The 21,964-nt window shown below is 46.6% G+C and overlaps 1 protein-coding gene across 18 annotated transcripts in view; it reads left to right on the forward strand.

The window, feature by feature from the left end:
* The window catches only part of CACNA1C (calcium voltage-gated channel subunit alpha1 C), a 696,460-nt gene that overhangs the window by 661,110 nt on the left and 13,386 nt on the right, over window positions 1-21,964 (forward strand). For all 18 annotated transcript variants that reach the window (XM_075896653.1, XM_075941259.1, XM_075896550.1 and 15 more), the window contains 9 exons: window positions 1,862-1,953; window positions 3,534-3,699; window positions 4,561-4,688; window positions 6,804-6,900; window positions 7,915-8,017; window positions 11,556-11,657; window positions 15,545-15,672; window positions 17,580-17,714; window positions 19,152-19,504. In XM_075896653.1, the coding sequence (XP_075752768.1) occupies window positions 1,862-1,953; window positions 3,534-3,699; window positions 4,561-4,688; window positions 6,804-6,900; window positions 7,915-8,017; window positions 11,556-11,657; window positions 15,545-15,672; window positions 17,580-17,714; window positions 19,152-19,504 (1,304 nt within the window). The remainder of the gene's footprint in view (window positions 1-1,861; window positions 1,954-3,533; window positions 3,700-4,560; window positions 4,689-6,803; window positions 6,901-7,914; window positions 8,018-11,555; window positions 11,658-15,544; window positions 15,673-17,579; window positions 17,715-19,151; window positions 19,505-21,964) is intronic.

Below are 21,964 nucleotides of genomic sequence, written 5' to 3' on the forward strand. Positions count from 1 at the left end.
TAGCCTATGTGTTTACTTCTCCCTAGGCTTCAATGTTCTCAGCAGATGTGATAATGTTGAATTTTACACCCAAAAAGCCCCAATCAAAAAGCCCCAAAGAAAGAGACTTAATAGGTTTCCCTGTCTGTATAGTAGCCTAAACACATACATACAAGGGAATTGTGGCAGCCATCCAAAGAAGCCATAAAACTTCCTAGCATAGCAGTACCTTATCTTGTTTCAGAGATGAAAGCTCCACCTCTCAGATGGCAGTAACCCCACAGAGCAGTGGGGCTTCATGGATCAGACTAGGAAAGCCTCTGCTTTAAATAATATTTCAAGGCTTCTGAACACTGAACTTCTCTCTCCATAACTATTGTTCTGCATGTTTTGCCCTCTCCCCCCACACACCATCCTTGTCTTCAGCTGTCTCTTATCCCTCATCCTGCCACACCCTCTTCACATGATGTGTTCTCCCTCTTTCTCCTACCCTCCCTGGATAGCAGTTCTGCGCTCTCTTGTCCCCTGTTCACTGCTTGGGGCTATGTCTAGACTGCAGGCTTCTTTTGGAAGAAGCTTTTCCAGAAGAGATCTTCCAGAAAAACTTCTTCCGAAAGAGAGCGTCCACACTGTGAAAGCACGAAATGGACGCTATCTCACATATTAGCTGTGATTACTATGGACGAAGCAGCCACCAGGGCACCTGTGCTTTTTCCTCTTTCTTCTTCTTCCAAAAGAACTCCCTGTCCACACACACCTTTTTCTGAAAGAGCTTTTTCTCAAAAAGGCTTCTTCCTCGTAGAATGAGGATTACCAATGCCAGAAAATCCCTTCTGTTCTTTCCATTTTCTTTCAGAAGAACGTGATTGCAGTGTGGACGTAATTGAAGTTTTTTTCGGAAAACAGCCATTTTTTTTCGGACAAAACAACACCCCTTGTAGTGTAGACATACCCTGGGGCACACCTGGATAGCCATTGCAGGATTCACTAGCACTACAAGTATTATTTATAAAGAGCCTGATCCAGAACCCATTGAAATCAATGGGAAGACTCCCACTGCCTTCATTTTTTATTAGGGCCATAGCACCAAGTCCTGTATGTCTTTGCTCTGTCCTTAATCATGCTTCTTACTGACTTCAGTGGGAGCTTCATGGAAGTAAAGACTGCAGGATTCAGCCCATTGTTTTTGACTCTTATCACTGCTCCAATGTCAATGCAGCAGTACTGGTGTGGGGCAGAACTGTTTTGAAGCAACCATACCCAGGACACCTGGCAGACCTGATTGCACCATTGCATTCTGGGGTTCCTGAAACACTTACCTCGTACCACCAAGCACTGTTACTAGGACCTGAGGCTTTGAGGTAATTTTCCAAACGTGGGGCACTCCACTGTACAAGGGCACGGCTGTTGTGCACAGAGGCAAGGCATTTTACAGACTCTGAGAGCTCAAAGCAGTCCACATAGAGGTCTGTTGCAATGCTTTTCCTCCTAGAGCAGACAGGGCTTCTGCTAGAAAGCTGGTGAAGGGGGAAAAAATTGCAGCCTCTCGTCTCTTCCTATTTTTTTCCACTGAAAATATCCAGTGTGAAGGCACATTGTATTGAGCTCCCTATGTCACATATTCATGGCACATGCAATAATGAATTATTAGGAGTTATGTTAATGGTATTAGAATGCGCCTCTTGTTTCTGTGTGGGTGCTTTTCCAGTGATTTAGCACAAACAGGAGGAACCGTAGCAAATATTAGAAACCAGCAGGAAACATCTTGTAGGAAGGGGTCAGACTCCAATGCTCAGAATCACCGAGAAGCAAGGAATTATAGCTGATAAGAGTGATTTGGGGGCTACAAAGCCAAGTTGACAAGACCTCTGCTTTCTGCTAGGTGTTTGGTAAAATTGCTCTGAATGACACCACGGATATCAACCGCAACAACAACTTTCAGACGTTCCCTCAAGCAGTGCTGCTACTCTTCAGGTGGGTGTCACAGCTTTGTGTTGGGTGCATCTGTGAGGGTGACTTTGTGCATCCGGACATGTCGTCTCCATTTTTACCATATCGTGATCATAAGATGATTAGAAATACAGTGTTCCAAATCCAGAACCTAGTATTTGTTTTTCCAGATGAGACCATTGGTCCATCTGACCTGAGTTCCTGCCTCCACTAATGGCCAATACTTGATGCCTCAGATAAAACCAACACCCCCATACCACAAATTCATATATCTAGTTGTTCAGTAGGCTACCTGTGGGGGAGGGGAACTCTTTCCTTTCCACTAAAGTGACCAGTTACCCACTGAAGCATCGAATTTGTTTACCTCAGCTGAGCCACAAATGTTAATATTGATCACAAAACCATTCGTTCTTTAAATCTAACCAAAGCATTTGAGCTCTCTGACCTTCTGCAGCAGGAAGAAGAGTCTTTAACACAGTGTTCAAGTGGTTCTCTTGAATTTACAGGAACATAAGGATTGACTTCCTGCAACACACCAAAGGGCCCATGATTCTGTCTCTGGCAATGGCTACTGCCATGAAGGAAAAGACTCTGCCTCAGGGGGAAATGTCTTCTTGAGCTAGTTGTTGATCATCTGTCCATTTCCCTCACTCCCTTCTGAAATGCCTACTCAGAGCAGGGTGCCAAATACCAATCAGGACACTGATCTTTGTTCAGTCTGACACATCATCCATCTCCAAACTGGTGGTTGGCAGCCCGCTTTGCCTATGTGTAGCAGGCAGACAGAGAGTGCTGAGGACGGCATTTCCTGACGGGAAGAGTGCAGGGATACAGCACTCTCACATTGCCCGTAGGCTTATAGGGAGAGACAGAGGACAGGAGAAGTGAGCAGCTCAGGAGAGGACAGGGAAGAAAACGATAAGGAAACTCAAAATGGAAGGTGCAAAATGCTGCTATCCTTCCAGCCCTGAACATTCTCCTTCCAACAGCACCCAAATCTCCCTGAGCATCAGGGCAGAACATGGTGGCCCTGCATCCATAGTGTACAAAAGCCAGGTCTCCAGTAATGGATAATATGACCATAGCAACAAAACTAGGAGAGGAATTTGTCAGTTCATGTTAAACCTGTCTCATCACCCACCTTATGTGGGCCATAACTTCAATGGGAGCAGAAGGCTCTTAATGTGCTGACTCAGGGGTGGGCAATAAAATGGCAGCAGTTTGCCAGAGGTAGTCCCTGCTGGGCCACTGCCACTCTATTTACCTGCACCTCCACAGGTACCGGCAAACACAGCTCCCGTTGGCCGTGGATTGACATTCCTGGTCAATGGGAGCGGTGGGGCGCAGCACGGACTGGAACGCTGCTTCCCGCAGCTCCCATTGGCCAGGCATGGCGATCTGTGGCCAACAGGAGCTCTGATCACGCAGACCAGCAGAGGCACAGGTAAATGTAGCAGCGGGGACCCACCAAGGGCTATCCCTGGTGAACCGGATCCAGCCCATGAGCTGGTATTTGCCCACCCCTCTGCCAACTTTTGTTTCCCTTTGAAAGTGGTCACTGTTGTCTTCACTTCCCCCATTCTCAAGTACCCCTTTATACCCAGGTGTGCCACTGGTGAAGGCTGGCAGGAGATCATGCTTGCGTGTCTGTCAAATAAAAGGTGCGACCCTGACTCAGAGCCAGCCAACTCCACTGAAGGCGACCATTCCTGTGGGAGCGGCTTTGCCATCTTTTACTTCATCAGCTTCTACATGCTCTGTGCCTTCTTGGTGAGTTAGCATTGGCAGCACAAATGGTACTGGACTGTGACTGCCCAATAACCCCTGACTTCCCTGGGCGCTGATGCTGTAGCAAAAGAGACCTCACAGTTGGCAAGTCTGATACACATTGTCCACAGTGGCCTTGCAGTGACATGATACTCACTCCCCCCAGTTCATGCTCAGTAGCCTCTCTCCAGAAGACTCTCAACATCCAGTCACAGCACAAACAAGGAGGCCCTGCATCACTAGAACAGATTGGTGTCCAGAGGCCTTGAGTGAGGCCAGCAGTGCCTCTCCCCTACTTCCCACCTTCTTTCTGACCTTCTAATTTACTGTTGCTATTACTCTGAAAAAGCCGTGTCCAACTGGCATTTGTTCCATCCTGGCAGTCCCGATGTTACACAGCATTGCAGCATGCACTGCGCAGCTCTGGCTGTTGGTACTCAGAATGCTCTCCTCTGATGCCTTTTAAGCCATTTGGCTCAATGCCAATAAATGACTCCAATTCTGCCCTCAAGAGAAAAAAAATAAACCCAGGCCCAGCTCAGAGAAAAGCCTGTATCAATAGGTAGGCCTTGCAGCATGCCCCAAAACTCACAAACATGGGCTTCCTCAGTCAGTTGAGAGGGGGGAGTTTTATGGGGTCCTTGCTAGGAACACCTTACCTCAAGCACCTTCCCATTGAAATCAAGAGCCTCTGCTTATCTCACTTGGTATGGTGTCACCCACGAGAAGAGAGAGAGTCAAACCACACAGGGCCATGTAAGTCAAAATCCAGGCCTTGAATTGTACTTGGACACAAACTGGAAGCCAAGTAAAGTCTGGTGTTACATGTCACCTTCTTCACATCACCTCTATCTTTGTTTGCAGATCATCAATCTTTTTGTAGCTGTTATTATGGATAACTTTGACTACTTAACACGGGACTGGTCCATTCTGGGGCCACACCACCTGGATGAGTTTAAAAGGATCTGGGCAGAGTATGATCCTGAAGCCAAGTAAGTGGCAGGACCTGAACTTTGGAACATGTTAACATCTGGTACACAATCTCTATTCTCTCAAAAGTGTGGCATCCCAGAGCCAATGAAATAGGATGCCATGTTCTCAGGCAGGAAGCAAATCCAGCAAGAATACAGTATATATAAAGCTCTGTGAAAACCCTAAAAGGAAAGCAGAAGCTGAAATCTCCCCCATCTGTCCACTTGTGAATCAGACACAGAGGCTGCCTGTTTCAGGATATGTGAGCAATAGAAAATATCCCAGCCTGACTAGCATTTTTGTGTGGCTGAAAATAAAACTGTGTACATCTAGGAAAAATATAGGCCATTTATCAGAATAATAAAAAGGCCAAGGGGGATATGCATTAAGAGGGAGGCTTGTTGAGGGGCTAGCTCACATGGGGTATGTCTACACAGCAGCGTTATTTCAGAATAATGTCTATTATTCCAAAATAACTATGCACGCGTCTACACAGATAACCCATTATTTCAAAATAATTTTGAAATAATGGGCAGCTTGTTTCAGCATTTGTAAACCTCATTCTATGAGGAATAACTCCTCTTCCGAAATGGCTATTTCGGAATAGCAGTCGTGAGGATGTTCAACTGCTGCTCTTTTGAAATAGCTCCTCCCCCAGGCCATTCAAATTAATTACTCCCCAGTGCTTCCTGGGGCTCTAAATTGAGGTAGCACGTCCACACTAAGGGAGCCTGCCTCGCACTAATTTCCGGGCTTCCCTGTAGTGTAATCATGCTATTTCAAAATAAGCTGTTTCAGAGTATTTCTTCTGGAATAGCTTATCCTGAAATAATTGTGCAGTGTAGACATAGCCCATATGTTTGTAGTATTGAGTCCCCGCCTGTGACCTGGCTTGACTGACCCTTCTTAGGTTGCCATATAAACAGTATTTGAGCCCTTATAAAACCCAACCCTGGGCTCTGTTATTTTTATGCCTCCTGCTCTGCATCCCATATTTAGCTCACAACACAACTGCGGTGTTCATTCTTTGGGTTTCCACACATCATCCACTATGTGGCTGAGCCAGCCATGGCCTGCCCCATTGTGGAGGGCCAGTTCTCCTCTCTGACCCACCCCTGCAATTTCACTGATGTTAATAAGTTTGTACAAGTGCAACTGAGAGGAGAATCTGACCCACAGATTCCCCTGTGGGTCATCTGCCACTGTCTGAAATGCTCTTGGGTCTGATGCTCATTTACACTACCTTTTGAAGCCACTCTGGCAGGGTAAAGGGGCCTTAACATGGGTGTAAATTACTTAGCTCCAAAGTTCCTGGGTTCAAGACCCCTTAAATTCATAGCTAATTCTGGCTGTGCAGAGTTTGGGGTGGCATCATTTTATTGGAGGTCCCCTTTGCCTATCCCTGGTGGTGGTCCACAGCATTTTCAATAAAGATAAGGGACAACCTCAGTGCTGGAGCAAACATTCCATTTGCTAATCAGGCCCTAGTATCCAAAGCATGCTGACATGGGGATTTGTTTCAGAATAGCCATTCCTGAAGAACTGTCCCTGACTAATCCCATGTGTGGACACTCTTATTCCTGGATAACAACACCTTGTTCCAAATTAGCTCCATCCACTTTTAAGCTCATTCAGAATAAGGTACTCTTGTTCTAGAATAAGAGTCTCCATATATTGGGAATAGTTAACCTATTTGAAATTCACATCCTCCTTTATTCCAGATTAATTTCCCTGTGTAGACAAGCCCCAGGACTATTAGTAAACGGGGTTAGCTATAGGGTTTCTGGAGCCATATGACAAATATCACCTGTAATGATCCATCTAGCTCCTTTCCCAAAAACTAAGGCACTCAAATCTATGGCCAATTTTGCCAGTATTGGCCTAAGTGTATAATGATTGTTGTGTTTTCCTACACAGTCAAACTAGTAGGAGCTAACTCATGGGTGTGCAAACCTAGAGAGATATGCTAGGAGAGGTATAGTATAAAGCCACCTGCTATGTCATGTTAAGATAGAGTGGTTCTGTCAATCTTGAGATTGAGATCTCATATATGTTTCTAACAGCCCCTGCTCCCAGGCCCTCTCCAGATGGATTAGCAGACCCTTTTATCATTGATACTGTATTTTATTCCCCAGGGGAAGAATCAAACACCTGGACGTGGTGACGCTGCTCCGGCGGATTCAGCCTCCGCTGGGTTTTGGGAAGCTCTGTCCTCATCGAGTGGCTTGCAAAGTAAGACTGCAGTTAGGGTGAGGTGGAAAGAGGGAAGAACAGCTCAGAGGAAGCACACATGTAACAAATTACAGCTTCATTTCTTGATAATCTAGAACACAGGTTCTGGAGAAGCATCTGGTAAAAATGCTTGTTGTTGTATTAGCTTCTCATCAGGCCATTTGTTAGCCTACATTATAGACTCTGCTAGAGATTGCAAATGAGATTCCCTGGCACAAGAATTACCAGGTATTACATAGTGATAGAGATGTAGCCGTGTTAGTCTGGTGTAGCTGAAACAAAATACAGGACTATGTAGCACTTTAAAGACTAACAAGATGGTTTATTAGATGATGAGCTTTCGTGGGCCAGACCCACTTCCTCAGATCAAATAATGGAAGAAAATAGTCACAACCATATATACCAAAGGATACAATTAAAAAAAAATGAACACACATGAAAAGGACAAATCACATTACAGAACAGAAGGGGGATGTAGGGGTATTACATGGAGGTATTACATAGTGATAAATGCTATAGACATACTAGCGGGAGAAACAGCAACGTGTAGGCTACAACAACCCATCTGCAGAGGTCTGCTGTCCCAAAGTGGGGAAGCCAGGAACCCATTTACTCTGAGCCCAGTAGATTGTAATCCTATCACCTGCCTGTTTCCGATGGGAGTAACTTGGCCCAGGACTCTTCTGTTGGGAGACAGCAGGTAGTTTCTATTTGCATTCAGTGCTCTAGTGGGAATCCATTAGCCATATCAAGCCTACTTGAATTATGCCCCCACCTCAAAAGGGTTACCCACAATGAGGTACTGTAGAATATGCCTGTGGGCAAACACATTTTGTTCTTATGATGGGTCCTTTTCTTAGTTTTCAATCTGTGTAACCAAACACATGAACTGTGGCTACATTGGTGGGTGGAGTGGTAAGTCTGGAGAGTGGTGTGAGGGCACAAGAAAATTTTTTTTTGCTGAGTAGTGTGGGCTGACTGCATGATTGTTCTGTTTCTTCCCCTACTCCATAGCGCCTCGTCTCTATGAATATGCCACTGAACAGTGACGGGACTGTCATGTTTAATGCCACCCTCTTTGCCTTGGTCAGAACAGCACTGAGGATCAAAACTGAAGGTAACCCATTCAGGTTGCACCTCCTGATCTTAAAGAATGAGTATGATTTTTGTCATGTGTGCAGCTGTGTGAGTGTAGATGGAGGACATCTATGCTGAATTTCCTCATATGGAAAATGACATATGGACATCATATAATGCATACAATGATTAGGGCTTTTCACTTTGAGTGTGTGGACCAGAAAGCAAATGTAAATGTGCAGCAAAGACTAACATCCCAGGGGGACAGTACAATGTTTTTAACTAAGTGTCATCTAGAGAACCATATCATTTCTGATCATTAGTAAGTTTCCTAGAATTCCCTCTTTGATGATCTTGCCATTGAAAGCTTAAGCTCAGGTAACAGTCAGAAAAAGAGGGGGAAAGATGGCATGAATGCCAAAGCTGTAAATCTGAATCCTCAGAGGGCAGCAAATAGATTCTAGGCTAACAGCCTGAAATCACTGGCCACTCTAGGATGGAGAAAATATGTCAAAGAGCAATCACTGGCCAGTCCAGAGGGCTAGTCTCAGCCCCCACTTTGTCCCCTTTCCACTGCAGAAGAAGAGGTGCCATCTCTGAAAAGATCCCTTGTGTAGGGAGTCCAAACCTGGCATGGAGCTGGCCTGGCCTTCTCAACACCACACAGTACTGGCCTCCCTTGCTGTTGGAGGTAATAGAGGATATGGCTGGAATGTTTTGCAGACCTGGGCCAAGAGAACTCTAACCTACCCCTGTTCTAAATTACATTGGGGGCTGTGTTAACCCTGCCTACCCTCAGGATCAGAGGATCAACTACAAAGATGGCTTCAAGCCCTTGGATCCTGTGCTAAGCAGAGTTTGACTGAAAATAATTCATCTTTACTAGTTTGCAACAACACACGATAGAGTGCCTGGCAGTTCTGGAAGCATCCACTTACTGGTTACTGTCCACTGTGAGTCAACTCAGCGCTCTGGTGACGAGCGCAGTGTCACCACAAAAGGAGTGAGTGCATTGACAATGTTATAGTCACATATAACAACCCCACAGAACTCTTAGCAGGCCCTAACACTGCAGGACCAGGCAGTCCACAGAACATCAGAGTGCATTCCTGTGATTTGCCGCTCAAGTGCTTTTTCGGAGACTCCCTGAGCTGGATATCGCCACCTTGCTTTTATCATAGTTCTTACATCTGGCTGTTCACAGTCAGCAGAGAACCACTCCACCTCCGCCATCCACCCCAGTGGCAGCTTTTCCCCCTTTACCTCACATAGATTATATAGGACCCCACAGACAGCTATAATCATTGGGTTTTTTTTTTCATGGAGCGCCTGTATTGTCAGTAAGCTTTGCCTGTCCTCCTTCAGTTGACCAAAAGCACATTCAACTGGCATTCTGCACCTGCTGAGCCAGCAGTTGAATCTTTCCTTGGTGCTGTTCAGAAACAGGAGATAGGCTGGATCCTCCAGGATCACTATTGGCATTTGAATGTCCCCAGTGGTAGCCCTCTGGTCAGAAAGAAAGTCCCTGCTTACAGCATTCTGAACAGTCCTGTGTTCTTAAAAGTGCATCATGTTTCTTCCCTACCCAGCCAGCATTGATGTCAGTGAAGTGTCCCCAGGAATCCCTACTGCTTGCATAACCATACAAAATTTGTCCTTCCTGATGAGCCACTCTGTGGCGAGGTGTGCTAGAGCCAAAAGAGAGATATTTGAGCCATTTGCTGCCATACCACAAATTGGGAACCCCATAGCTGCAAATCTACCCACTGCATCCTGCACATCACTGAGACACTCAGCAGAAAATGATTGATGGCCCTGCACAGCTGTAAGATAGTAGACCCCCACAGTGGATTTTCCAGTTCCAAAATAATTTCCCACTGCCATTTCCATGGTGCAATTTCTCTGCTCTTCGTGCAGCTCTCATGCTGGTGTCTCTGCACTGGAGGGCTGGGGAAAGCTCAGCATGCAGATCCAAGAATGTGGCCTTGAGCATGTGAGAGTTCTACAACTGCTGCTCATCATCCCACTTGTGTGGTACAATGTGAGCCCATCGGTCATGCTCATTTCTTGGGCGCAGAAGTCATGCTCCGCTGTCTGCAGCTGCTCCGTGAATGCCACTGACAAACTTGCATTGGTTCTCACTCTGTTCCACAGATTAGGGAAACAATCTGTCCTTCATTAAGACATGTTACCCACTGATTTGGGTCTTCTTACAGCTTTACTAATACCAGAGGATTGTGAATCCTGTGCTTACAATGCTTATGACAATAGTGCAGAACTGTGCAGACTCTATGCCTCTGCCAGAATCAGGGTTGCGTCACACTGTACATTGTTACAAGTATTCCTGGTGTGTGCACAGGTGTGACACAAGGAGCCAAGTAAACACACGTGCACAAGGAATATACCAACTGCAGTAGTTTGCATTAACCAAAGTTTATGGGGTAGACGTGACCTTAGTTTTAAGCCATGGCAGAGTGGTATTCATGGTTAAAGCAGGAGACTGGGAATCAAAGCACATACGTTCTTATTCCTGACTTTGACACTGACTTCCTGTGTGATCTTGAGCCAGTCATGTGTTGTGATCATTAACAACTGCCAGTGTGCACGGTGCTGTGGGGAACATTGGGGAAGATGAAGTTTCCAAAGGAGCTTCCAGTCTTAGGTCCAATCTTTGTGGCAGGAGGTGGAGGAGACCCCTTACAAAAGTGGGCTCTCTATAGTCCAACAGAACATTAAGAATCGGGAAAGCATCAGATAGGGGTTGAACCTCCACGGGGTTTGATTGGAAGGGACTGGAAACTCACTTAGATTAATAACGAGAGACTCCATGAGACAAGTACGCTTTGGGAGGAGAGGGTGGTAGTGTGCTCCACTGGGCAAAGGAAGGGAATTCCATGCATTAGGGGCTGCATGGAAGAAGAGGCATACATAAGAGACAAATAAACTAAAGGGGCAAGTAAGCTAGGGGGCTTGGGAAGAGGTAGGCAGCCAGAAGGGGATCACAGACGGTAAGGATCCTCATATTTTGGCACTTCCAGAGGTGTTGCGTGGCTTGTTTCAGTAATGTCTGTAAAGGGGTTAGATTCCTTGTATGCGATATACTAGTCCCTGGTGTGGTCCCCTCTGTACTTTTGTACCATGTTTCTATACCCGCTGCAGCATCAGCCAGAGCAACAGGCTCTTTAAATTGCTGCTGGAGAGCCATGCTGTTCACTCCAGCAGCTCTGAGGGCTGAAAGAGGGGGTGCTGCACTCTGGAAGATGTGGAAAGCTAGCTGCTGCCAGCCCTACCCCTTCTAGTAGTGGAAAGCTGCTCCCCCTACCTTGCCCAAGTGCCTGCGGAGGCTGTCAGCACCTCCGGCCTGCTGTGAGCACAAAGAAATAAGCCATGGTCTGACAATCACACTTCCCACTTCCAACTGCCCTCTGCTGCTCTTGAAGCATTTTCCTGCTGTAGGAGAGGTGCATTGAGCAGGCTTGTGAACCACTGTTTCCTTTTGGGATTCCACAGCATAGGTGTGAAATTTTCTCCTCTGCTGGAGCTGGTTTAATTCCTCTGTGCATTGATTCCCCTAACAGGTAACCTGGAGCAAGCCAACGAGGAGCTGCGAGCGATCATTAAGAAAATCTGGAAGCGCACCAGCATGAAGCTGCTGGATCAGGTTGTGCCCCCAGCAGGTGGTGAGCAAACTAGCCTTTCCGTGTATGTCTGCCTGTCTTGTCACCCCTTTCTCTACCTGACGTTTGTCTTGTCCTAAGCCTGTCGCTTTTGGCGGTCCTGGGGAGGGTAGGAGAGGCATGCTTTCCTCCACAGAATAGATCTGTTTGTCAGACTGGACAGTTCAGCGGGTTGAGTGCTGATCATCTCTGGACCAATGAATGTGCAATCCTCTCTGTGGGCAACTCTTGGGAGGAGTTAGAACTAAAAACTAGTTCGAATTAGCGTTTTGCTCATTCGAACTACCATGTCCACATTGAGTGGACCCTGAACAGGGCTTAAGGATGGCCGGAAGCAGTGCCGGCAGGGCATCAGAGGAGGACTTAGAGCGTGGAGATGCTGTCTCAGGCTAGCCGAGGGCTGCGCTTAAAGGGACCCGACCCCCACCCCGGACAGACAGTTCTCAGGGGTTCCCCGCTTGAAAACCAGTCCTGGCTTGGAGTGCCCTGAGTGCTCACACTGGGCACATCACAGCACTCGGCCATCAGCCCGGCTGCACTTGCCGCAGGCTGCCATCTGGGAAGAGGGGGCAATTGGGGGGCTGCAGGAGAGCTTCCACCCCCAGAAGCCCACAGAGCCAGCCCAGTCCTCCCCATCGGGGGCTCGTGCCCCATTCCTCCCTCACCTCCTTTCACTTACCCTTCCCTAGCCCCTCTTCTTGATGTACAAAATAAAGATAACGTTTCTTCCAACTATGACTCTGTCTTTATTGAACAAAACTGGGGGAGACTGGGAAAAGGAGGTAGGAAAGGGGAAGAGAAAGGCTGGGAGAGGGGAGGGCAACTAACATGATCAGGGGTTGGGAACAGGTCCCAGATGAAGAGAGGCTACAGAGACTGGGACTGTTCAGCTTAGAAAAGAGGAGATGGAGCGGGGACAGGATAGAGGTCTCTAAAAGCAGGGGTTGGGTGGAGAGGGTGCATTCAGAAAAGTTCTTCATGAGTTCCCATAAAGAAGGACTAGAGGACACCAAAGGAAAGGAATGGGTAGCAGGCTTGAAACTAGTAAGAGAAAGTTGTTCTTCTTCCCAAAGCAAATAGTCAACCTGTGGAACTCCTTGCTGCAGGAGGCTGTGAAGGCTACAACTAGAACAGAGTTTAAAGGGAAGTGAGATCAAGTCATGGAGGTTGGGTCCATGGAGTAGTCTTAGCCAGGGGGTAGGAGTGGTGTCCCTGCCCAAAGTTTGTGGAAGGCTGGAGAGGGATGGCACGAGACAAATGGCTTGGTCACTGTCTTCGGTCCATCCCCTCCAGGGTCCCTAGGGTTGGCCACTGTCGGCAGACAGGCTACTGGGCTAGATGGACCTTTGGTCTGACCCAGGACGGCCATTGTAAGCTCAGGGCTCAGGGTCGGGGGTCTCAGTGGACCCCCTTGATTCTCTTGCACACCTGCTCCTGGGTGGCCAGGCTGGCAGCTCTCCTGCCCTAGACGGCCACTTTCCTGTGCCTAGTGCGGAGATTGTGAACGAGGTCCACGATGTCTGCACTAGCCCAGGAAGGTGCCCGCCTCTTGCAGTCCCGGGCAAGCTCCCGGGAGCCGCCAGCCTGGTCCCGGGAAGAGAGGGTGGGCTGGGGGGCATCGGGTGGGTGGCTCTGTGCCGTGCCAGGTGCAGGGTCTGCTGGCTGGGTGCTGGCAGGCTTGCACCTGGCACGGGCACCGTAGCCAGCCCGTGCCCCTTTAAGGGGTCCGGGGCCGGGAGGGGGGCAATAGTTTCCCTGGTGTTCCCTAGTAAGTTCAAACTAGGCTTAATCCTCGTAAAATGAGGTTTTCCTAGTTCGAACTAAGCGCTCCGCTAGTTCGATTTAAATTCGAACTAGCGGAGCGCTAGTGTAGCGCCTATGAATGTTAGTTCGAACTAACGTCCGTTAGTTCGAACTAACATTGTAGTGTAGACATACCCTATGTTACTTACACAGATTTGGGATTTTATCTGGGTTTATACATAGGGATTTTATCTGGGTGCATGTGTAACGCACACACTTAGTGCGGTTACTGAGCAATGCAAGTTGTACCTAGACCACAGCAACAGTTAAGACCAAGACACCTGTACAATAGAGGGTGGGAGGCAACTGGCTTTTAGCTCAGAGGGTAGAGGCTCCTATACTCAGCTCCAGAGATCCCAAGTTCAAATGCGCCTAGTAGCAGTTACACATGCATAGGGATGTAATATGGGTGTATACATAGGGATTTTATCCCTCCACCTCCCTTTGTTTTCTGTTGCTATCTCACCCTGGGTATGAGATAGCAAACCCTGGGTATGTCTAGACTGCATCCCTCTGTCGGCAGAGGTAGGCAGATTAGGCAGGTCGACATTGCAAATGAGGCAGGGATTTAAATATCCCATGCCTAATTTGCATAAAAATAGCCGCCACATTTTGCCGACTCAGCACTTTGTTTGCAAAAAGTGGCAGTCTAGAGGGAGATCCATTGAGAAAGAAAGCCTTTTTCAACAGATCCCTAATGCCTCCTGAAAGGAGGTTTATAGGATCTGTCGAAAAAGGCTTTCTTTCTCGACAGATCCCCCTCTAGACTGCTGCTTTTTGCTGACAAAGTGCTGAGTCAGCAAAACGTGGCAGCCATTTTTATGCAAATTAGGCACGGGATATTTAAATCCCTGCCTTATTTGCAATGTCGACCTGCCTAATCTGCATCCCTCTGCCGACAGAGGGATGCAGTCTAGACATACCCCCTCTGTCCTATTTTTTTCTTTCCCACAGCCCCTTTATCCCTCCCTCTTCATCCTCTTACTTGGTCCCTCCTCTTAGCCCATCTTTCCCTACCTCCTGACTTTCTCACAGCTTCAGAACAATGGACCCCTTCTCTTCTGTTCCATCCATCCACTGACAGCTCATCCTAGGTAGGAGCATGATTGACAGGGGTGTTTTCAACATCAGCCATCTAGTCTCCCTCTTGTGCTTTTATAATGAGCCTTCATGCTGGGCTGGTGAGCCTTCCTGCAGTAGCACTGCAGTATTGCTGACTCCCCATTCAGTTCTGCAGGCTGCCACTCAAAATCGCATTTGGGGATTGTCTGTATTTAAGGTCAGATCCTGAAGTCTTACTCAGCTTTTGTCCTCGCAGAAGTCAATGCACCACAACACTTCCAATGCCTCCAGGTGGATTTTGCCTAAATAAAAGTTAAGATTTGGCCCATTGACTTGAATGAGAGTTTTGGCAGAGTAGGGGAAGAGCAAGGACTGAAGGATTTATCCGTTGGCATGAAACAATCCAAGTTCCGGTTTAGGTTATAGCAGGTAAAAACCCACAATGGGGCACTGCAGACCCACTGAGATCTTCGCTGGGAAGTTGATACAAGTAGCTGAAATGTCAGGGGCCGCAATATCTGTATAGCAAATGTACCAATCAGGTGGCCCTGCAGTTACAGGCATTCTGTACCAGAATAGCTAACATATGCCTGTAGCTGTAATCCAGCTCTAAACCCTAGAGCCTCTGCAAACAGCTCTAACTTTGGAGTAAATGTGCCCTCTAGTCTGCTGTGCTTGTAACATGAAAACAAATGTCTTTGCCTCTCTTTCCTGGCATTCCTTATCTAAAAGTGCGTCTGCACTGTACTCGTAGCGTGAAATAAGCTATGCAGTTTGAGCTACGCAAATTGCATAGCTTATTTTGAGTCAATTTGGAAATAGCTTATTTTGTAATCTGGCGCTGTCTACACAGCAGAACGTCGGAATGTTAAGACGTAGGAGATCTATTTCGGGATACCTCCAGTATCCCGAAATAGCTCCACAGTGTAGATGTAGCCTAAATGGCAAGGCTTTGCAACATGTGCTGATGAGTTTACTGTTTAAAATCAACTGCTTGTTTGCTTTTGGAAATATCCCCTATGCAGACGATGAGGTAACAGTGGGGAAATTTTATGCCACTTTCCTGATCCAAGAGTATTTCCGGAAATTCAAGAAACGTAAGGAACAGGGCCTCGTGGGCAAACCGTCGCAGAGAAATGCTCTCTCCTTGCAGGTGAGTGATGGGCCTGGGTGCCACAGGAATGAAACATGGACACAGAGCTGTAGGTTTAATAAGTTTGTACAACTCTTTAACCTTGTTACATTCAAGGACCCTTGGCCATGCCTCCTTCCCAGCAAGGGCCACCCACTTTGGGGGCTGTACTGAGCCACTGACAGGCCCCCCGTTAGAGGGGACATTGGCAACACCTTGAGCTGCCACATCAGCCCCTTCAGATAGACATTCATCTGTCAAAGGCCAGGCACCTTTCCTTATGCTGGTGGAATGCAGAGAATCATGTTCATAACTGATAAATGTATTTGTAATGTTTTGGAAGTGCTTTGGGTTCCTTTTGGAGAGCTGGTACCAGATGAATGTAAACTCGTTACTGTTGTCATGTTTCATCCTAAATCCTTCCGAGGAAGGAGTCATTACGGATAGGGATGTTAAGTAGCGATTGATTTGCTAGTCGAGTAGTCGATGGAATTTCCATTGACTACTTGACTGGTTGATAAGCACTTCCATATTCCGCCTTTGAAATGTACAAGAGCCCCAGCGGAGGCTCTTGTGCATTTCCAAGTTGGAACTCAATGTGGAGCCCAGGGCCAGCGGGAAGTCCCGCTGACTCCAGCGGGCTCCATGCAGGTGCTTTTACTTTGAAATGCACAAGAGCCCCAACAAGGCTCTTGTGCATTTCGAAGCAGAAGCACCACGTGGAGCCTGGGGTCAGCAGGGGACTCAGAGTCCTGCGCTGGCCCCAGGCTCCATGAGGGTGCTTGCTCTTTGAAATGCACAAGAGCTCCACCCAGCATTTCAAAGTGGCAGCACCACATGAAGCAGCTCACCCCAGGCTCCGTGCAGCACTGCCACTTTTAAGTATCCCCCCTTCTCCGCTCCCCTTGCTGCCTCTGTCTAATAGAGGCAGCAAGGGGGGAGCAACTAGTCGACTATCCTTTCGACTATCCCATAAGCATTTGCTTATCAGATAGTCAGCCAGTCAACTAGTCCTTTACATCCTTAGTCAGTGAAGGTATCTGGCAGTTAAAAAACAAGGCAAATGCCTGGATTCAAGAGGCACCATAATATGAGTCCTGGGATCTAGTCTCAGATCTGTCACTCATTCACTGTATGGACTGCTAGATTGTGTGTCAGAGACTTCCACTGTGTTTCTGAAAAAAGAGAATTTTGATTACAGCTACACAAGACAGAGCAAAACCTCAGCTTTATATACTTCTGGAACTGTTACAGTAAGAAAGAGACAAACCACGGGACACCAAGCAAACAATGTGCCATGTCAGAAATACATGTTGTACATAGTACCAGTATAGGACAGCATTGCTGTTTCTAGAACAACACTAATTGAGACACGTTCCAATGAATAAGATTTGGTAAATGCTGAGTATAATTTCTGGCTAAAAGTTCTGGATCTGGGTGCCAAAAATTCAGCTCTTCACTCTGTATTTAAGCTCCTGAATAAACTTGGCCTGATTTTCAAAGGTGCTGAGCTCCCGCTGACTTCAACTAGAAGTGTAGGAGCTCAGCTCTTTTATTTGTGTGCCTAAATGTGGATTTAGGAGCCAAACCCTAGAGCACCCATGCTTGCTCATTTAGGCCTGTATATTTATGTGCATATGCTGTACCTGTTAAAACAAGCACCTGATAATGAAGACTCCTGAGTCCTATGGTCAGTTCTGCCTGAAATTTGCTATTCAGCCTTTGGCACCTTAACTTTTCTATGAGTTTGTCTCTCCACCTCTAAAAGGGTTAACAGTAGCTGCTGACCTCACAGGGCAGTGATGAGGTGAAATTAATCAATGTTCAGAAAGCGCTTGGTGGCAGATCATGTGCACTGTAAAGTGATAGTATTTTTATTGCTCACCTAACTACATAGAGATAGAATGTTACATGGTTCTGTTTTCCAGGCTGGGTTGCGCACATTGCATGACATTGGGCCGGAGATCCGACGGGCGATCTCAGGAGACCTGACAGCTGAAGAGGAGCTAGATAAGGCCATGAAAGAAGCTGTTTCCGCTGCCTCAGAAGATGATATCTTCAGGGTATGGGATGCTGTTGTGATCCTTCTTTGCCTCTTGAATGATGTGCTAAGCCCAATACATTAGATTGGGAACTGCTAAATGGCCTTTTGCTTATAGCATTCATTTCTGTCTCTCTCTCTCTCTCTCTCTCTCTCTCTCTCTCTCTCTCTCATGCTACATCTACACTACGAGCCTCTTCTGCAAGAGGAAATGCATATGGAGCGCTCATTTGAATATGTCATGCTCTCATTTGCATTTCCTCCTCAGATCCCTTTTGCGCAAGAGGTTTTTGTGCAAAAATACACCATGTAGATGTCTCCTTTTTGTGCAAAAACCCTCTTTTGTGCAAGAGCCATTCTTCCTCATTTTTCCTCGATAGTTTTTTACTCTATTTTTCCTCAGTGGGAGTTTTGCCTGAGTAAAGATTAAAAATAATTACAGTGAGAATGTCAGGATTTGACCCACAGAAATTAAAAAAGCAAATCAGGTCATCTCCTCCATGTATGTATTATTGATCCTCTACATTCTCCAGTGCTTTGTTTAGTCCAATTTTAAGTGACCCAAGCAATAGTTCTTCTAGCACTTTCCTTGGGAGATGATCTCCCCCCAATACATCTCACAATGGAAAACTTTTTCTGAACAATCAGCCTAAATTTTCTTTTTCTGAGTTACGCCCTTTGGGCAACCCTCAACATTCCCTCTCCCTACTTGGTACCTCTGCCTTTCAAATACTTATAGAACATTACTGTATCTCCCCTTCCTTATGCCTTAGTCAAGTTCTACTTACCAGTCTCTTTAAACCTTTCCTCACATGTCCCTCCTGCTGGTTAATCATTTTTGTTGCTGTTGTCTGAATTCTTTCTAGTAAGTGGGTTTCTTTCTGGTATTTGCTCACCCAGAATTATACACAATAGCTCAGATTTTCCATTCCACCCAAACTCCGCTCAACATGGGAATGGGGGTGCAAAGATGGCCCTTCCCACTTGTAGGCCTTTTTATATTCTGGAGTTGGCCCTTGTGAAATATCCGAGCATTACATTACAGCTCATCCACAACAGACCCGTCCTTATCCCCTCACAGTCCCTCTGCCAAAGATGTCCATAGTCTAAGGATATTTCCTAGTAGGGAGGTGCTCTGCTTGTAGAGGACCTTATCACATTGCCAAATTGGCCTCAAATTTTCTTTCTCCAAACGTTGCTTTCAGGCACAGTGACAAACACCAGGCCTGGGGAATTGTCATCATTTGCACCTCTGTCAGAGGCTGGGAATGGGTGACAGAAGAGGGATTACTTGATGATTCCCTGTTCTGTTCTCTCCCTCTGGGGCATCTGGCATTGGCCACTATTGAAAGACAGGCTACTGGGCTAGATAGACCTTTGGTCTGACCCAGTATGGCTGTTCTTATGTTCTTATGCACCTGTTCTCACCATTAGAAAATGTTTTCTGTTCTGCTGACAGAGGGCTGGTGGCCTGTTTGGAAACCATGTCAGCTACTACCAAAGCGATGGCAGGAGCTCGTTCCCTCAGACATTCACCACCCAGCGCCCTTTGCACATCAATAAAGCTGGCAACAACCAGGGAGATACTGAGTCCCCATCACACGAGAAGCTAGTGGATTCCACCTTCACTCCAAGCAGCTACTCATCTTCAGGCTCCAACGCCAACATCAACAATGCCAACAATACTGCCTTGTCCCGCTTCCCCAACCCACCCAGCTACCCAAGTACTGTCAGCACAGTGGAGGGGCATGGCACACCCTTGTCACCAACCATACGAGTGCAGGAGGCCCCTTGGAAACTCACTTCCAAAAGGTAAGCTCCAAAGAAGCAATGGGCTAATGAAACCAACATATAGGTACAATTTTAAAAAATGATATTGCATAGTTGAAGTCATGCTGGAGCAAGATGCTGTTGCACGTGGGATTTGAGGTGAGCTCACAGGATTGTCTCTTGCTGCCTAGATCAGCAGTGCTACAGAGGCACCACACTCAGCCTCTGGAAAGAAGGACTGCTTAGCACTACCACTGATCCACATTCTCCATCTGCCAGGCTTTTTCAGAAAGCAGCATAGCTGGTATCTGCAGGGACTTGCATCCTAGGCTGTAGGGAAGTGTTTTATCTAATGTAAATTTAATAGAGAAGGAATGAGAGGAGTCCATTCATATTTGCGAACACTAGAGAAAAGACTCTATACCAATATTCCTCAATTAGCAAATGACAACTCCCAGGGAGCTGATAAAATGCATTCAGAAGGAATGTGAGGCATTAAAAATGTATTATAATCTAAAGCAAAGGAAATGTCACCCCCAATCTATCCACACAGCCTTTCCCTTCAAAGGCAGATATTCACTGGATAACCTGTCGAAACACACGTGAATGAATTCTGTCATAGGCTTATCGCTGTTATCATTCATGCATGTTTGATTTGGTTATAATAAATGTAAAGGGGAAGAGGGATCATGAATATTTCTGACTTCAAATAAACTGTTGTCAGCCTGAAAAGTAGGGATCTTAAAAAGCAGAGGGGGGTTGTAAATGTGTAACTGCTGAAATTTTCAGCGGTTACACATTTACACGGGGGGAGCTCCCCGGGAGCTGGTGCATGCGGGAAGCCAGCTTTTAAGCCAGCTCCCCATGTGTACCAGCTCCCGCAGAGCCGCCTACCCCCTTTGCTCCCTCCCATGCCGCCTCTGTATGAGAGGCAACAGCACGGGGGAGGCTGGTATATGTGGGGATCCAGCTTAAAAGCCAGCTTCCCCCTCACCACCACCCCTGCTGCTGCCTCTGATGCAAAGGCAACAGCACAGAGGAGGGGCCTTGCATGTAACCATGAAGGTTAATGGATAAGCCCAGGCTCATTGGTTAACCTTTTAAATGTGTACACTAGCACATCGCTACTGCAAAGGTTGAGAAACCCTTGTTCCAAAGAAGAAGAGAAGAGAATAGCAAGATGAGAATGTCAGAGGCGTGTGATTTTGCTTGAATAAAGAATTGAGTGGCTTTTCCATTTCCCAGCCTTTCTTTTAGAAGCTATAGGAATTTCACAGCTATTTGTTTCCATCCTCCTTCTCCTTACTTGTGTTTTTGTTACATTCCTGACATAGTCTTCTTTTTCCCCCTTGCTTCCTTGGTGCACTAGGACACATTACTATGAAACATTGGGACGGTAGGTGTTTCCTCTCATGCTGTAATGTTCTCCAGACTGAAGACTCAGTGTTGCTCCTGTTGAAGTTAATGTCCAAATTCCCCATTGTTGTTTCACTTAAGCCCTTCCTTTCAGTACCAGCAGGATTAAAAGAAGTAACAGGATAGCTTCAGAGTTATGAACACCTTGGGAATGGAGGCTGTTCATAACTCTGAAATGTTCATGTTCTGAACAAAACATTATGGTTTGCAGCTGGACTTAGACTTAATACAACTTTGAAACTTTATATGCAGAATAAAATGTTGCTTTTCCTTTATTTTTGTTAGTAGTAGTTTACATTTAACACGGTACTGTACCGAGTTTGCTGTGTGTTTTTCTGTTTCTGCCTAATTGCATACTTCTGCTCAGTTAGTAACTCTGGTGTTTAACAGTAATAATATTGTGGTATCTTCAGGAGACATTCCCCACCTGGATTCCCCTAACCATACTGCAGACAATTAAGTGAACTCCAGTAGCTGGATTACCAGGATGTGGAATTTTCACCATATGATCTCTGACCTGACCTCTGGTCATTGCAGAGTGAAGCCTCTTTTAGCCTGTTCTCACCAAAATAACGTAGGGTTTGGCTAGAGCTTTGCCTTGTGGGCTAATGAGGGAATGATGTTGTTATTCAGGACTTTTTCTTCGGCTGGTCAGCTATGATTGCCAGTCATCCACTGTCTGATCACTCACTGTTCCATGGATTTTCTTTTCAACTGACCCAAGGCACCATACATATACTCTTTTCCCTCCATTCCACCAACTGGGTGAACCAATCACCAAAGGACCATGTGTCTCCACTTCTCCTCCTATTCCCACATGGTGCTTCTCTGCCACGCTGCTCCCGGCTGACAGCACAGGTAACAGAGTGCAAATATCTGGACTTCAGAACTTTGAAGCTCCCCGTGGTGGCATTTCAGAGATCCAGGCTCTGTTCAGCTGCTTGCACTGTCAAACTGCAGCCTAATGCCAGGGAGGAGGAGGTACAGATGGAATTCACCCACCACGGAATATGAATAGCACTCATTGAATTCAAAGGCAGTTACTCATATTCTGTGATGGGACAATAAGGACTAAGGATGGGAAAG

This window comes from Pelodiscus sinensis, chromosome 1 (assembly GCF_049634645.1).
Source record: "Pelodiscus sinensis isolate JC-2024 chromosome 1, ASM4963464v1, whole genome shotgun sequence".
Classification (NCBI taxonomy): domain Eukaryota; kingdom Metazoa; phylum Chordata; order Testudines; family Trionychidae; genus Pelodiscus; species Pelodiscus sinensis.